At 38.2% G+C, this 17031-nt stretch overlaps 1 protein-coding gene and 1 long non-coding RNA gene across 4 annotated transcripts in view; one reads left to right on the forward strand and one right to left on the reverse strand.

The window, feature by feature from the left end:
• Nucleotides 1-17031, forward strand: part of LOC132424785 (uncharacterized) — a 56486-nt gene that overhangs the window by 15458 nt on the left and 23997 nt on the right. The window contains exons 4-5 of the long non-coding RNA XR_009519269.1: nt 4814-4879; nt 8179-8261. This is a non-coding gene — a long non-coding RNA (uncharacterized lncRNA). The remainder of the gene's footprint in view (nt 1-4813; nt 4880-8178; nt 8262-17031) is intronic.
• TFRC (transferrin receptor) overlaps nt 8412-17031 on the reverse strand; it is a 116902-nt gene continuing 108282 nt past the window's right edge. For all 3 annotated transcript variants that reach the window (XM_060010857.1, XM_060010858.1, XM_060010859.1), the window contains 6 exons: nt 16469-16536; nt 15698-15756; nt 15420-15501; nt 13211-13432; nt 12085-12225; nt 8412-11463 (listed from right to left, as the gene is read on the reverse strand). In XM_060010857.1, coding sequence (XP_059866840.1) covers nt 11221-11463; nt 12085-12225; nt 13211-13432; nt 15420-15501; nt 15698-15756; nt 16469-16536 — 815 coding nt within the window. In that variant the 3' untranslated portion in view covers nt 8412-11220. The remainder of the gene's footprint in view (nt 11464-12084; nt 12226-13210; nt 13433-15419; nt 15502-15697; nt 15757-16468; nt 16537-17031) is intronic.

The following is a 17031-nucleotide window of genomic DNA, read 5'->3' on the forward strand; positions in this document are numbered from 1 at the left end:
AAAAACATAACTTCTCACTCTGTGCATCCATTCTTCTCCTGAATGCTTTGATCATCTTTACAATCATTGCTCTGAACTGTTTCTCAGGGAGATTGCCTATCTCTACTTCACTTAGTTCTTCTTGGGTTTTATTTTGTTCCTTCATCTGGAACATACTCCTCTGCCACCTCATTTTGTCTAAGTTGCTATCTGTATTTTTATGTATGTGGTATGTTAGTTAAATTTCTCGACCTTGGAAAAGTGACCTTCGTATGCAAGTGACGTCATATGCATCCCAGCGGTGCACTCCCCTCTCATCACCTAAGCTATATGCTTTAGGGAGTCCCCCCTAAGAGGGCTGCAGGGGTTCTTCTGCTGTGGTGGGCTGACTCTGGGGCGGTGTGGTAGGCTTTTTGGCCCCTAGTCTCGTTGGTTGCCTGACCCTTCCGTGTGTGGATGCTGCTGGCTGCTGTTGAGCAGGGCTTGGTCACAAGGTGGCTATTGGTAGAAGCCTAGGGGGCGCCAGGGCTAGTGGTAGCTCACTGGTGGGCAGTGTCAGGATCCTGAAGACGCTGGGTCTGTTGCCCACCCACTGGCAGGTGAAGCCAGGTCCTGGGGTTAATGCTGTGCTACTGGCAGGCAGAGCTGGTTCCTGGAGTCTGGCAGCAGGGCCCAGGGATCCCAGAGCTTGTTTCAGATCATTTGGGGCAGATGGGTTCTTGACACTGTTGGGTATGGGGGCCAGGGTGTCCCACAGGTTACATTGGCCTGCTAGTGGGCAGGGCCACGGCCCAGCTGGTCCCAGGGTAGGGTCTGACCTGCTGGTGGTGGTCTGCAGGGTACAGGATCATAGTTTTCTTGCTTCTGGCGCCTGCCCACTGGTAGGTGGAGCTGGGTCTTGGCACTCTGGTGGGCAGGGCCATGTCTAGAGGCGTATCTAGAGGTGGCTGTGGGCTCAGGAAGTCTCTAGGAATTCTGTTTGCTGATGGGTGGGGCTGTCTCCCTGCCCAGTTAGTTGTTTGGCCTGAGGTGTCCTAGCACTGGCACCTACAGGCTGTTGGGTGGGGCCAGCAGCCACCAGTAGCAGTGCTCATGCAGCTGAATGCCCCCCAAAATGTCTGCATGCAGCCAGTGTCCATGTCCCCAGGGTGAGTTTCAGCCATCTCCCCACAACCCCCGCCACCTCTCCAGGAGGCTCTCTAAGACCAGCAGGTAAGTCTGGCCCAGGCTCCTATCAAATTCCTCTTTTTGCCATGTGTCCTGGTGCACATGAGATTTTATGTGTGCCCTTTAAGAGTGAAATCTCTATTTTCCCCAGTCTGATGGGGCTCCTGTAATTAACCCTGTGGCCTTAAAGCCAAGTGCTCTGGGGGCTTGTCTTCTTTGTGCTGGACCCCTGGGCTGGGGAGCCTGATGTGGAGGTCAGAACTCTCACTCCTGTGGGAGGACCTCTGCAGTGTATTTATTTTCTAATTTGTGGGCCACCCACCTAGGGCATATGAAATTTGATTATATTGCAAGTCTGCTCTTTCTACCCATCTCATTGTGGTTGCTTCTTTATGTCTTTAGTTGTAGAAGGTCTTTTCTTGTAGTTTCCAGTCTTTTTCACTGATGGTTGTTCTGCAGATAGTTGTGATTTTGGTGTGCTTGTGAGAGGAGGTGAGCCTCAGATCTTTCTACTTTCCCATCTTGGCTGCTCTCCTCTTCATTCTTTTTTCTTTCTGCTCTTCAGACTGGATAATTCCAATTGCTTTATCTTTAAGTTCACTAATACTTTCTTCTGTCTGCTCAAATTTGCTGTTGAATAACTCTAGTGAGTTTCTCATTTCTGTTATTTCACTTTTAAGCTCCAGCATTTATTTGGTCCTTTTTATAATTTCTATGTTTTTACTGATATTTTCATTTGTTCTACATAGTTTTCCTGATTTCCTTTACTTCTTTGCCCATGGCTTCCTTTAGCTCATTGAGCATGTTAAGTCAACTGTCTTAAATATCTTTAATAATTCCAGTGTCTGGGCTTCCTCAGGGATGGTTTCTGTCGAAATCTTTTTCCCCCCATGATTGGGCTATACTTTCCTGTTTCTGTTTCCTGTAACTCTTTTATTGAGAACCAGATATATTGAGCATTATGTTGTTTTAACTCTGAAATCTAATTCTCCCTCTCCTCAGGAATTGGTAAATCTTGCTAGTTGAGGGCTGGAGCCATCGTTGTGACTTCTCCAAACGATTTTTGCAAAGTGTGTATTCCTTGTTTTGTGTGGTCACTGAAGTTTCTGTCTGATATCTCTACAGTCAGCCAGTAAGCTGACAAATATTTCCTCAAATGTCTGGCTCCCAAAGGGAAATACTGTCTCTAATCCCCTGTAAACCACTTTAGTTCATGGGGGTTGAAACAATGGCCAACCTTTGTGCTGGCCCCTCAGTGATCAAAAGCAGCAATTATCAATCAAAACACACAATCCTAATATTTGGAGGACAAGTTTCTTATTGTCCAGGAAGCTGCACCAGGAATATGGGCCACCACCTCTCCTTTCTGCTCCCCGCTTCAGAGAATGGTAGTGGAGGAATGGTAGCCACTATATGAAAGACCAACATTCCCAAGAATTTACTGATTTACCAGTCTCTTCATCAAGCTCTACCCTGAACACTGCAAGTATTTAACTAGACTCCAGAATTCCAAAATAGTTGCTTTAGACAGTTCTTCCCAGCTCAGTAGTTGTTTAGGTGGAGAAATGGCTTCCTTCCCTGACATCATTCCATTTCTTTTTATTGCCAAATAATATCACATTGTAGGCTTATACCACATTTTGTTTATTCATTCATCAGGTAATGGACATTTGGGTTGTTTTCAATTTTTAACTATTATGAATAATGCTTCTATGAACAATCACTTATAAATTTTTGTGTGGACTTGTGTTTTTATTTCTCTTGGGTGTATACATAGGCATGAAATACCTGGGTGTAATGATTACTATTGTTAACAATTATTACTATTATTAACCTTGCATTCCTAGAATAAACCCTACATGGTCATAATATATTATCCTTTTATATATTGTTGGATTCAATTTGCTAGTCTTTTGTTAAGAGTTTTTGCATCTACATTCATGATAATATTGGTCTGTAAATTTTGTTTTTGTAATGTCTTTGTCAGGTTTTGGTATGTTATACTGACATCAATAGTTTCCTCTGCCTCTATTTTCTGAAAAAGTTTGTGTAAGGTTAGTGATAGTCCTTCCTTGAATGTCTGATAGACTTCACCAGTGAAACTGAGTCTAGAGTTTTCTTTATGGAAAGTTACGATAAATTCTGTTTATTTGCTAGAGGGCCATTCAGATTTCCTGATTTTTTCTTGTATTAATTTTGATAATTAAATTTGTTAGTACATTTGTCTACTTCACATAAGTGGTCTAATTTGTTGGCATAAAATTGTCCGTGATATACCTTTACTATCCTTTAATGTCATAGGATCTGTAGTGATAACCTTTTTCATTCTTGATATTGGTAATTGTTTTCCATCATTTTTTTTTCTTCATTGCTCTAGCTAGGGGTTTTTCTATTTCATTTTTCATTCCAAAGAATCAGATTTTGGCTTTGTTAATTTTATCTATTGTATGATTTTCATGTCATTGATTTTTGTTCTTTATTGTATTTCCTTTCTTCTATTTCATGTGAGCTTACTTTGCTTTTCTTTCTCTAACTTATTAAGATGGAAACTTAGGTCATTGATTATAGATGTTTTTCTAATATAATTATTTAAAACTATAAGCTTCCCTCTAAGCCATGACTATTCAATAGCACTTTCTGCAGTGATGGAAGTATTCTGTTTTCTGCTGTCCAGTACAGTAGCCACTAGCCATATGTAACTATTGAGCACTTGATATGTGGCCAGTGTGTCTGAAGAATTGAACTTTTGTATTAATTTAAATTTAGTCACATGTATCCAGTGGCTTCTGTAATGAGCAGTGCATCTCCAAGCACTGCTTTACCTGCATCCACAATTTTATGTTGTAATTATCATTAAATTTAAAATATTTTCTAATTTCCCTTGTGACTTCATCTTTTTGATGAATAAATTATTTACAACTGTGCTGTTTAATTTCCTGAGGTTTTGGGGGTTTCTGGATATGTTGTTACTGATTTTAAATTTTTAATTTAATTCCTTTGTGATCAGAGAACACACCATGTATAATTTCAATACTTTTTAATCTGAGCCTTGTAGAGCCCAGCATATGGTCTATCTTGAATTTACCATGCATACCTCAAAAAAAATAGTATTTTGCACTTGTTGGATGTAGTGTCCTATAAACATCAGTTAGATTGAGGTGGCTGATAAAGTGGTTCAGATCTTTGTCCTGATTTGTCTAATTGTTCTAATGACTTCTAAGAAGTGGGTGTTAAATCTACTATGGCAGAATTATGTTTCTCCCCACAATGCTATAAACTTTTAATTCATGTATTTAAGGCTATCAGGCATCCTACATACATATTTATAATTGTACTATCTTCCCAATGAATTGTCCTGTTTATCATGAAACGTTCCTATTTTTATCTATGATAATCTTTGTCTTAAAGTCTATTTTTATCTGGTGTTTATATAGCCATTCTAGTCTTATTATGCTAATTTACATGTTCTTTGTTTTCCATCCTTTAACTTTCAACTTATCTGTGTTTTTAAAGTGTTTCTCGTAGGCAGCATTTAAATGAACTTTTTGATTAGAATGTTAACGTGTCACTGATGTAATTATTGATATAGTTGGACCTTGGCATATTTTATTAGTTTTTTGTTTGTCCTCTGTTTTTGTCCTTACCAACTCACGTTTTTTTTTTTAAGGTCACTTCTCCCAGCTTTACTCCCATCCACAGTCTGTTTGCCTGTGTTTACTTTTTAAGTCATCAGGTGGGTTTCTTTTCCTTTCTTTTTTTTCTATTTTACTCAGAGTTTATCATCGTAAGCAGTGGAGGGATGGGTTATAGGGGCTTACATTGTGATACTGGAACCAAAACTCCTTTCATGAAGGTTTCACGGCTACTCTCACTTATGCATAGACTACTTTGAAAGCAGACGCAAGAAATTGGTGATTGTGGATATTTAGAGGGAGAAATTGTGGGGGCCAAGAGGAAAAACTTTTCAATACAGACCCTTCTGCACTTTGACCATTAGTATGTAAACATTTTTCAAAAAAGGCATTAACAACTAGTCAAAATAATCAATCTGGGATGGATTAAACATTAGGTAGTTTGAAGGACAGATGTAGCCAACTACAAAGGCTTTAACTCAAGCACCTAAGAAGGTAAGCCCATTGATAGCTACAAGGAAGATAACGGTATTTGATGTGTTCAATTCCAAGCGAAGGTATATGTTGCAGATAACCAACCATATGTCTCTTCAAATATTTGTTTAGGGCTGCCTCCTGGCCCATCACCTTTCACAAGGCACATTTTCCTTAGAATACAGTCATCTATTGTCTTGATTTTTTTCCAGGCTGTGCACGTGGCTACTAATTCTGACAGGGGAAAGCTTGGACATAGGTGAGGCAATTAAAAGGCTTCCCAATTCTAGTGGCTGCAATTCCTGCAAGCGTACTGAAGAATTCTGGCTGGCACTTGTAGCTACGAGATTCAGTTGTATAATGGTTTTTTTGGTAATTGCTTAGTAGAAAGCCTGTAAAATAAAACCCTTACCAATTATGCCTTTTACTATAGAGCAGCAGTGTCCACTAACCATTAGCTATTGAGCACTCGAAATAGGGGTAGCCCAAATTGTGATGTGATAAGCACAATGGATTTTGAAGACTTAGTATGGAAAAAGGAATATAAAATGTCTTGGCAATAATTTTTAATGTGTACCTGTTAAAATAATAGCATTTTGAATATATTGATTTCAAATATACTAAAATTTCATGTTTCTTTTTAGGTTTTTAATGTGGCTAAAAATTAAAATTAGATAGGTAACTCACCTATTTTGGAGGGGGAGGGGAGACAAAATAGGTCCTGCTAGAGTTTTCTTTTTTTTTAATTGAAGTATAGTTGATTTACAATGTTGTTAGCTTCAGGTGTACAGCAGTGATTCAGTTTTATATATATATTCTTTTTCAGATTCTTTTTCCTTATAAGTTATTATAAAATATTGAGCATAGTTCCCTGTGCTATACAGTAGGTCCTTGTTGGTTGTCTATTTTATACATAGTATTGTGTTTATGTTAATCCCAAACTCCTAATTTATCCTTTTCCCTCCCCCCTTTCCCCTTTGTTAACCATAAGTTTGTTTTCCATGTCTGTGGGTCTGCTTATGTTTTGTACATAGGCTCATTTGTATCTTTTGTTTTTTGGGTTTTTTTAGATTCCACATATAAGTGATATATGATATTTGTCTTTCTCTGTCTAGCTTACTTCACTTACCATGATAATCTCTAGGTCCATCCATGTTGCTGCAAATGGCGTTATTTCATTCTTTTGTATGACTGAGTAGTATTCCACTGTATATATATACCACATCTTCTTTATCCATTCATCTGTCCATGGGCATTTAGGTTGCTTCTGTCTCAGCTATTGTAGATAGTGCTGGCTATGAACATTGGGGTACACATATCTTTTCGAATTATGGTTTCCTCCAGATATATGCCCAGGAGTGGGATTGCTGGGTCATGTGGTAGCTCTATTTTTAGTTTTCTAATGAACCTCCATACTGTTTTCCATAGTAGCTGCACCAATTTACATTCCCACCAACAGTGTAGGAGGATTCCCTTTTCTCCACACCCTCTCCAGCATTTATTATTTATAGATTTTTTTGATGGCCATTCTGACTGGTGTGAGGTGGTACCTCATTGTCATTTTGATTGGCATTTCTCTAATAATTAGTGATGTTGAGCATCTTTTCTTGTGCCTTTTGGCCATCTGAATGTCTTCTTTGGAGAAACATCTATTTAGATCTTCTGCCCATTTCTTTATGGGGTTGTTTTTTTGATACTGAGCTGTATGAGCTGTTTGTATATTTTGGAAATTAATCCAAAACAAAAAGACAACCTACAGAATGGGAGAAAATATTTGCAAATGATGTGACCTGCTAGAGTATTCTTACTGAAAACCAATGACCAATTGGACAACCACATGCAAAAAAAATGAACCATATACCCTTTAGAAAAATTACCTGAAAATAGCTCAGACCTAAATGTTAAATGGAAAACTAAAACTCCTAGAAGATGACACAGGGAAAAACCTAGATGGGTTTGGTGATCCATGAAAGAAATAAGTGATAAGCTGGACTTCTTTAAAATTAAAAAATTCTGCTCTGCAAAAGACACTTTCAAGAGAATGAGAAGACAAACCACAAACTGGGGAAAAATACTTGTAAAACACATATCTAATAAAGGACTGTTGTCTAAAATATACAAAGAAATTCTTAAAACTCAACAATAAGAAAACAAACAACCTGCTTAAAATAGGAGCAAAAGATCTGAACAGACACTTCACCAAAGATATACACTTGGTAAATAAGAATATAAAACATCTTGTCATTAGGGAAATACAAATTAAAATGAGATACCACTACACACCTACTAGAATGGCCAAAATCCAAAACACCGACTCCACCAAATGCTGACAAGGACATGGAACAACAGGAACTCTCATTCACTGCTAGTGGGAATGCGAAATGGTATAGTTACCTTGGAAGACAGTTTGGGAGTTTCTTACAAAACTAAAGATACTCTTCCCATATAATCCAGCAATTGCACTCCTTGGTATTTACCCAAATGAACTAAAACTTATGTCCACAAAAAACCTGTACACGTTTATGGTAGCTTTACTCGTAATTGCCAAAATTTGGAAGCAACAAAGATGTTCTTTGGTAGGTGAATGGAGAAATAAACTGTTACATCCAGACAATGGAATATTATCCAGCACTAAAAAGAAATGACCTATCAAGCCATGAAAAGACACAGAGGAATCTTAAATGCATATTACTAAGTGAAAAAAGCCAATCTGAATAAGCTAGATTGAATGAATTATATGATTCTAACTATATGACATTCTGGAAAAGGCAAAACTATGGAGACAGTAAAAATATCAAGGGTTGCCAGGGGTTCCTGGGAAGGGAAGATGAAGAGGCAGAGCACAGAGGATTTTCGGGGCAGTAAAATTATTCTGTGTCATACCATAATAGTAAAAATGTCATTATACATTTGTCCAAACCCATAGGATGTACACCACCAAGAGTGAATCGTAATGTCAACTATGGACGATAATGATGTGTCAAGTGAGGTTCATTGATTGTGACAAAGGTACTTCTTGGGGGTGGGGCTCTCAGGATGTCAATAGTGGGGGAAACTGGGGTGGGAGCAGTGTGCAGGCAGGGAGTATATGGGACCTCTCTGTACTTTCTGCTCAGTTTTCCTGGGAACCTAAAACTGATCTAAAAAGTCTATTAAAAATGACAACAGTGTTCAAGCATTTTATTAAATCAGACAAGGAATCTCCACATTGTTGCACATACCAGATTGTATACAATTATAAGGGCATATCACTTGTTTACGAAGACACAGCTGAGCAGTAAGTTGACAAGTCTAATAAACCATGTTTAGCCAACTAAAATTTCAAGAACATTCAAAAGGAAACACAATAAAGGTCATGCAAGTTCTAGAATAGTGAATCATGACAAAGCTCATTCATTATATGCTTTACCTTCAAAATGCACATGACATCTAAAACAAAAAAAATCTGAAGACCAGTTGGTTGTCACTAGTCAGATACACATTTCATTCAGGAATATTAAGCCCCTTACCACTACTGACTTGTTTGATTGTAAATAACTTAGTCCTAACTACAGAAAAGTTTTCTGAAGAGATTTACTGTTGTAAAATATATGCCCATTGTTCATAATATGCCTTGAAGCCACTGAACTTTCATTAAAATACGATAAAGAATGATACTCAAACCAGGAATCCCAGCTATGACCTTTTCACTTACCACTAAATATCAGTTCAAGATAAAACACCGTAAAGACTAAAATAGACTGTGAATGGTCAAATCAGTGAGACCGTATTAATCTACATCTATTTTAACTTACATAAAGGACACTAAGTTTAAGAACCTGAAGAGACCCTATGGAGTTTTTCTTAGGCGACAGTATTGAACTGCCTTAGAACAAACAGCTGATTATCAGGTTTATAATGATGGCTGAGTAGAAAAGAAAGTCCTAACTGATGTAGCCTCAAACTTATTTGTTCAAATCTATGTTTAACTTATAACCACCAAATCCTAATGGTTGGGGAGACATGATCAAATACCTTTCTGCAAGCTTCATCTCCCCACACCCTCCACTCCTCCCTCCCCCCCAAACTCCTATATAAGTTTCCCCTGCTTTAAGCTAGAAGGTCAATTCTGGATTCAAACTTGTATGAACTAAGTTTATAGGAGATAACATGCAAATAAGGGGATAAAGTTAAATTCATTTGACAACAGCAAACATTATAAATGTATGCCACTATCCCACTAAACAGAAGACCTGGGGAAACCACAAATATAACAAAACACAACGTTAGGTTTAAAAACAAAGACTCTTGAAGGAAGTAATTTTATTTTACAGTGGTTGAAGTTATCCACCAAATGCTTAATGACCTCCATGTTTCTGCAACTAAAACTAAAAGAGAATTATAGGGAGCTGGGAATACATGTTAGATACTAACGATCTTCAAGCTTTGAAGACGTCATTGCATGAAGAAAATTATGGGAAACACTGTTCCCGATAATTACGTACACCCTTAGTGTAACATATGGAGATCACTGTCTCCGATATAGACACTGTGGTAGGCAAAAACTACCTTGTTCTTTATACATTATGGAAGACACTGCTCCCGATAATGTGAGTTAGGTTTGTGACAAAGGTACTGGAAATTTTGCAAAATTCGAATTGAAGTTACACCTTGGATAAATTGAGCTGTAAAATTTTGCATGTATGAGTACGATCACAGCTTTTAAGTGACATTAATTTATAACTTGGTCACAATTCACTGTATTCAGGGGAACTGCTGTTTTTATCTGATTAGCTAAATAGAAATTTAACTTGATTAGCAACCACTAATTAAATTTAATTCTTCTCCAAGACTTAGCTTTATAATTTTATTTGGCTTGCGGTTGTTTTCTAACACCCGTAAGTGTCGACCACAAATGCAAAACTTCCAGTATCTGTTGGGTTTTATTAGCAGATGCTGCTATTATTTTAAAAAAAAAACGACAGTATAACTGTCATAATTATGGAAGGCACTGCTTCCGATAATTATCTTCTATAAAAAAAACACCATTTATAGTGAACTCTGTCACTGATAAATAAACAATAAATATCTCAGTGCCAAAATGACAGGAAGCTTTTCCAAAAAATTAACACTTTGGCCAAAATTTGGCAGTGTGTTCTTTAAAGTCTGACGAACTGAGTTTGAAATTAAACACCTAAAACTTGGTTCTCTTTCAAAATACCTCGGAAAAAACGAAAACAAAAAACTAACAAAGGTTTATGGGACAAGGGACAGAGGAAGAGAAAATATACTAGGTCTTTGGCTTCTGGTCTCCTCTTTTCATACATAATCTTGAGGTTAACACATTAAGGCCTTACTCCTGTGATAAACAGTTGAGCCTCCTTTTATGCAGCGGAAGGACCTCTATTTCAGACCTCACTGGCAAGAAAACAAGTCCCATCTCTTCTGAAAGTGAACTGTTTCACTTTCAGATGTGGAAACGAGCTAAATCCTTAAAGAAGGCAGAGATCTCATGTGGAGAGTAAAGCCTTACAGCCTGGGATCTCCTATATAGCATCCAGTGAAGGTGGAGAATCACATTAAGCTACCACTTTCCACCTTCAGCAGATATCACCTTCCTCCTCCAATTCAAAAGATACCAGTTCACGTACTTAGGATTTAGAGCAATAGTTCACATAAATGGTTCTGACTTTTTCATAACTGTAACAGGAAAGAGGCAGTTACCATTACAAAGCACTTAAAACCCTAGAGATAATCAGAGAAAATATTCTATCGTGAACATTTTTTTAAGTGGTTAGTCACTTTAACTTGAAGTGCAGGTACCTACCCTGTATTAAAAGCTGCTGCCTAAAGACATCTATTAGTACCAAGATTGGGTAGAATTTTAACAATATTAGGTTTTGTAGCCCTACTGAAAATTTAGCACAACCAACACAAGTCTAGGAACCACACTACCCTGATGTTCTTATATAAGTTATAGGTATCACATTTAAAATTCATTGTCAATGTCCCAGATGTCACCAGAGAGGGCATTTGCAGCTCCCTGAATAGTCCAAGTTGCTAGAGCCAACTGGTTTTTCAACAGTGTTTCATTAAAAGCACCGTTATTTTTCTGCCGCAGCTTTAAGTGCTCTAGTAAAGCTGACAGAGTGTGAGAGCCAGAGCCCCAGAAGATATGTCGGAAAGGAGACTCTCTTGGAGATACGTAGGGTGACAGGAAGTGATATTCCACCTACGAAAACAAAACATACAAGGGAGCTTACACAGTGCTGTGACTTTTGTTGTGAGGGAAGGACCTGATAGAGTAAAACAACTGTCATTCTCTCACTTCAAATGTTAAAATTTCCCTGAACTTAAGAATGTTGAGAACAGGCTACTAATCTTCTAATGTTAAAATTGTAAAGCAAGTTGTCAATTCCTTTGTAAACTCTAACTGCATTGGGGTTTTTTTTTTTTTTTTTTTTTTGGTCGGAGCCTATATAGGGAAGCTTTACAAGTTTCCATTGTAATGCAGTCTTCTGCTTCTTCCAAGCAGACTAGGCTAAAAGCAGCTAAGGGCTAAATTAAACAGAAATACAGAGAAAATGACAGCTAAAAACCATTAATGATCCCTTCTTTAAAATGTTTTTAAAGCCTAAAAAAGTTAATACGACGTCAAATGTCTTTTGTATTTCCAGTTTAGATATGTTGGCTTTATACCTTGCTAATAAGTAAAAGTTAAAATTTGTGCTGAATTCTAAAGCAGCAAAGGATTTTAGGCTCCTGGAATTATTACTCTACTTTTTAGAAACACAAGATTTACCAATTAAAAATGCACATACTTGAATTCCTCCTTTTCTAAGGGTTTACGTACTTTCATGATACGGTCATTGATCTCCCTCATGACAAATCTGTTTGTCCTCTCAGCATTCTTATAATCTGTTGTTAGTCTAGACGTAGCACGGAAGAAGTCTCCACGAGCAGAATACAACCACTGTAGATTCAGACCCATCTCCTGAAGCAGAAAGACATTAAACTCACTATTTATTAGACGTTATATTTCTAAGGATGTTATTCTATATACCTTTCTAAATTTAGGTGTACTAACTGAAATGATTCTGATAGAAGGGGGTGAGATCACAGACAAGCTCAAGCCAGCAAAAGCTAGACTTAACCATCTTGTACAGGAGGTTCCAAGCTTTATAAACTCGTAACACACTCATATTTCAGCTCAGCAGATAGTACAGTTATCCATTCTTAGTCTCATAAGAAAACCATCCTCATCAAGAAATGTAACATAATGTACTTAGTAAAAGTATATAATCCTGTGTAGTATATTCTTTCCGGTTCAATTTCCCTTTGGTGGCAAACTTCAAACATTTTGGTTCAGTGAACTTCAAAATCTAGTTATTTCCATCTGGTAAGTCCCAGTTTCTGATCAGTTACAATTAGTTTCAAGTAAGCCAATCCTAATAATTAGGATTCGGTTATCAATGATTTACTTCATCTAAGGGATCTGTTAAATTGACTTCTAGTACCATAAAAGCCACTTATTAATTAATTTGGTTTTATCAAATGTTTGAATATTAGACACAAAGGATCAACACTAAATAACACTTGAACCACTGGCTATGTTCTCTCTCCATCCATGTCATCTCTGCAAGGCACATGTGGCCCAAACTCATAGGTTCAGAGTCATAGTTGAGATCTTTATATTCTCTAGGCCCAACTTCTTTATGGGTTGCTTGGAATACATGAATGAGAGAAAGCTTAACACCATTTTAGATTCTGAAAGACTTGCTGTGGTCTATCCTATATCTATAACCTTCATCCTCCCAACTTCCCTTTCAAATGAGTTATGGATTCTAAGCAAAATTATACTTCAGTTCACTTTAAAACATACTTTGGCTACCAGTCGTGCTGCCCAGGAACAGCTAAACATTATTCTTCAAACTGCTTGATACTTCGGCAGTAAGAACCTGATTTTAGTTAGTGCTCACCTTTATGTCTGCTCTGAACTGGTTCATTTCTCTCACAAACCAAAGTATTTTGTCATTATACATCTCATAGTTCAGGTTCAATTCAACATCATGGGTAAGTTTAATCACAAGCAGACCGGCTACTTCTGCTGCTGCACGTGCCATTTTGTTCAACTGAGGAACATTCTGATTCAGTACCTCATAGGTATCCATGGGAGTACCCAAATAAGGGTAATCTGTGTCCTGGAAGACAAAGGTAGGTTAATGTACTCAGGTGGGTTGTAAGACTAGGAACCTCACGTTCTAGTTTCCCCATCAAAGTAATAGGAACTGTAATTCTTCCTTTGCTTCTAATATATTCCTACTCCAACTTTGTCTCATATCCACTACTTTAAGAAGATACGGCTTTTGCTAGCTCCTCTGAACCTAGCCTACTCCTGGAATGATTAGTTTCTTCTAGGTTCCACAGAATCCCTGTTCTATCACATCACAGACCCTAAACAGATTTCTAGCCAAATTCCTTGAGGCTATATCCTTATTCCCTTCTCTCTGGGAAGTTTGGCCCATATTAATGAGGAAAGAGGAGAGCACACGTGAAATGTACTTTCAATATAAAGTGTTACTTTTAGACAAAAATTTACCTCCTTCTTCATGCAGCATTTATCCATTCATACATGTTACCTTTCTAACAAGACCGTTTGATGCTCACAAGAACCCCTCTCCACTTTCACTGGACAACTTTAGTAGCTCTTTTTTTTTTTTTTTTGCGGTACGCAGGCCTCTCACTGTTGTGGCCTCTCCCATTGCAGAGCACAGGCTCCGGACGTGCAGGCTCAGCGGCCATGGCTCACGGGCCCAGCCGCTCCGCGGCACGTGCGATCTTCCCGGACTGGGGCACGAACCCGTGTCCCCTGCACCGGCAGGTGGACTCTCAACCACTGCGCCACCAGGGAAGCCCCTAGTAGCTATTTCTTCAACTGTATTCCCTACCACTGTCCCTGGTGATACTCATTGCCAAACCTTTGGTTTGACCTCAATTCTTTACTTTCAGACTGTATATATCTGTATTGCCTATACCTCTGAACCAGCACTGCTAGGAATCATTAAGAAGTTTTTTAAAAAAACATGACTTCTGAAGGTCAACAGAAATCATCCATAAGTTTCCTCAACCCTAGGACCTGACACTCAGTTCTTCCTAAAGTACATAATGACCAGATATTTCAATACCATTCATACTGTTGCTCTAGCAGAAAGTCAGGGGAATTCCAGCTATGTTAATCTCCAAATCCAGATCTTTCATCACTCCCTCACTTCACACCTTTCCCTCCTAGTTCCAGGCTAAAACACCCAGTGGTAAGAAGTCTATTAAGGACCTGGCCTCTACAGCGTCATCAATTTGATGCCGAAGTCAACAGCTTCCACCCTGACCCCTTAGACTAACTCTGGGATCTCTTCACACCTCCGAAGAGCCTGCTACGGAGCTGGTTTTCCAACTCTAGCCTTCAGCACAGAAGCCTTCATCATGCTTTTTACTCTGCCTGGGTTTTAGTGCCTTCTAACTGGCTCTTGTACCAAGTCAATTTTGTTTTCCAACTTGGTCAGTTCAAAGTTCTGTCTCTTAAAAATCTTAACCTCTGTTTGGTTTTTCTGCTTTTATCTATAATCCCTGCTTAAGAGACTAACATTTCAGGATGAACATCTACAACCATATTTCAACAGGCATCAAGAACAGTATTATCCTGTAGAACTTTGTTTGAAGGAAATATTCTATACTGCACTGTTCAATAGACGGCCTTATTATTAAAACTCATCATGGGGCTTCCCTGGTGGCGCAGTGGTTGAGAGCCCGCCTGCCGATGCAGGGGACACGGGTTCGTGCCCCGGTCCGGGAAGATCCCACGTGCCGTGGAGAGGCTAGGCCCATGAGCCATGGCCCCTGAGCCTGCGTGTCCGGAGCCTGTGCTCCGCAATGGGAGAGGCCACAACCGCAAAACAAAAACAAAAACAAAAACAAAAAAGCTCATCATGCATAACTGAAGAAGTTTAGCAAATAAACTCAAATGCTAACTAAGCTGAGATTAAAATTCTGTCTTAAGACTGATAATAAGGGACATTACGATAACTGCACGTATCTAACTTCTCAAAACATACTAAGCACTCTAGGAAACTTGGCCTCAAAACTGACGAAAGAAGATCTAAGATATAATGCCGTAGCGTTCTTTAGACTTACCTCACAAAAACAGAAAGAGACTGCTGGGATTCCAGAATATGCAAGGAAAGGGAAAGCAGCATTATCAAAAGAAAGTTTCTCGCTGCAAGAAAAGCAGGAATGTGTTTTTAGAAAGTTATCTAAAGAAAAAGACTGTGCTACATGCAACCCTACCCCACCCCCAAGTAAATTTTAACTCACTGCAAGGTTATGTTTAAACCTCTACCTAACACAGTAGGTGCTACTTACTGAGTGACTCTGCTTTTCTATTAGCTATTCATTCCCTTATCTCAACTTACACTTTGTTGATCCAGTTGCTATCCCGATATAGAGAGAGCCCAGTAACTGGATGTTTCACCTGTAAAATAAGACATTATTTTATCATTACAGTGAACCTTTCTGGACTTATTCATTCAGGCTAGTCACTAACATTTTTCTCTATAAACATTTATTAAAAATATTAAATTTTTTTATTATATCTTCTTGAAAAAAATTTAAGACAGTTAAAACAATCCCAAATTTCTGAAGTTACTTCTACTAGGCTCGTGCTGTTAGTTCCTCTAGTTATGGTGAGAAAAAAAAAGTTTTCCTTCTTAACATTTTAAAGGTGACTTCCCCACAGTTTTAAAAGCCCTCTCTAGTCTTTATGATCTGCCTCTCTTCTTTCTGGTTTCTTCCTTCCAGCACATTTTATACTACTGCCAGCCTAACCTGCAAGCACATTACTGCCCTGTTGGAGACCATATAGCAATCCCTAGTTTCCCATGGGATCAAGGTCAAGTTCCCTGACCCTTATTTCTCTCCAACTTCAGTCACTCCAATATATTGTCTCTAATCCCATCAGGGAAACTTTGTTCCTCACTCATTCACATGTCTGTTTTTATTCAATGACTATCTCATCTGGCCTTCTTATTTAAGTCTCAGGTATGGTTCAAGTTCATTTAAACCTTCCTTAACATTCTGACTCTATAGATAACCTCTGTGGGCACCTACAGTTTAAATATCAATGTTTTTCAACTTAATTTTTTGTCTAATTTATATTACACTTTCATAAGTAGGTATACACTCACATCTTGCATCGTCTTCTCAATAAGCGAATACAACAGTGGGCTGGAAGAAACTTTGAACTTGCTGGTACCTGCAAAGAGATTATTTTAACATTGCTCTTTCTTTAGTCAAGCAATTTGCACAGTGCTACTTCTATAAAACTACTTGGCAAACAGGAAGACAATAACCTAGATCAGTGGCATATACAACAACTATCCTCTTAATGAAGTAGATAAAAAAAATGGTTGGGTCAAGCTCTTTCGTGACTGATAACCCTAATTTCACTCAACTGAAGCTCTTACTCCTTGAGTTTGCATATTTAATGTTAATGACTTGTTTTTCTGGTATCTTTTTGGTTCACCCACGTTAGGGTAGGCATCTATTAGCTACAGTAAGCTTGCTATATTCAGTACATTCTGCTGCAAAGGTAAAATGGCAATAATGACTAACCTAATAAATTTTAGTTTAATTGTAACGCCTTTTTATTCCCAAAGTAGACATTTCATTACTCTCCAGTTCATCCACTAGCTACATCTGTACATTAAATAACACCGAACTCTTTCAGAAGTTTGATTACCTTGTATTT

This window comes from Delphinus delphis, chromosome 4, assembly GCF_949987515.2.
Source record: "Delphinus delphis chromosome 4, mDelDel1.2, whole genome shotgun sequence".
NCBI classification, from domain to species: Eukaryota; Metazoa; Chordata; class Mammalia; order Artiodactyla; family Delphinidae; genus Delphinus; species Delphinus delphis.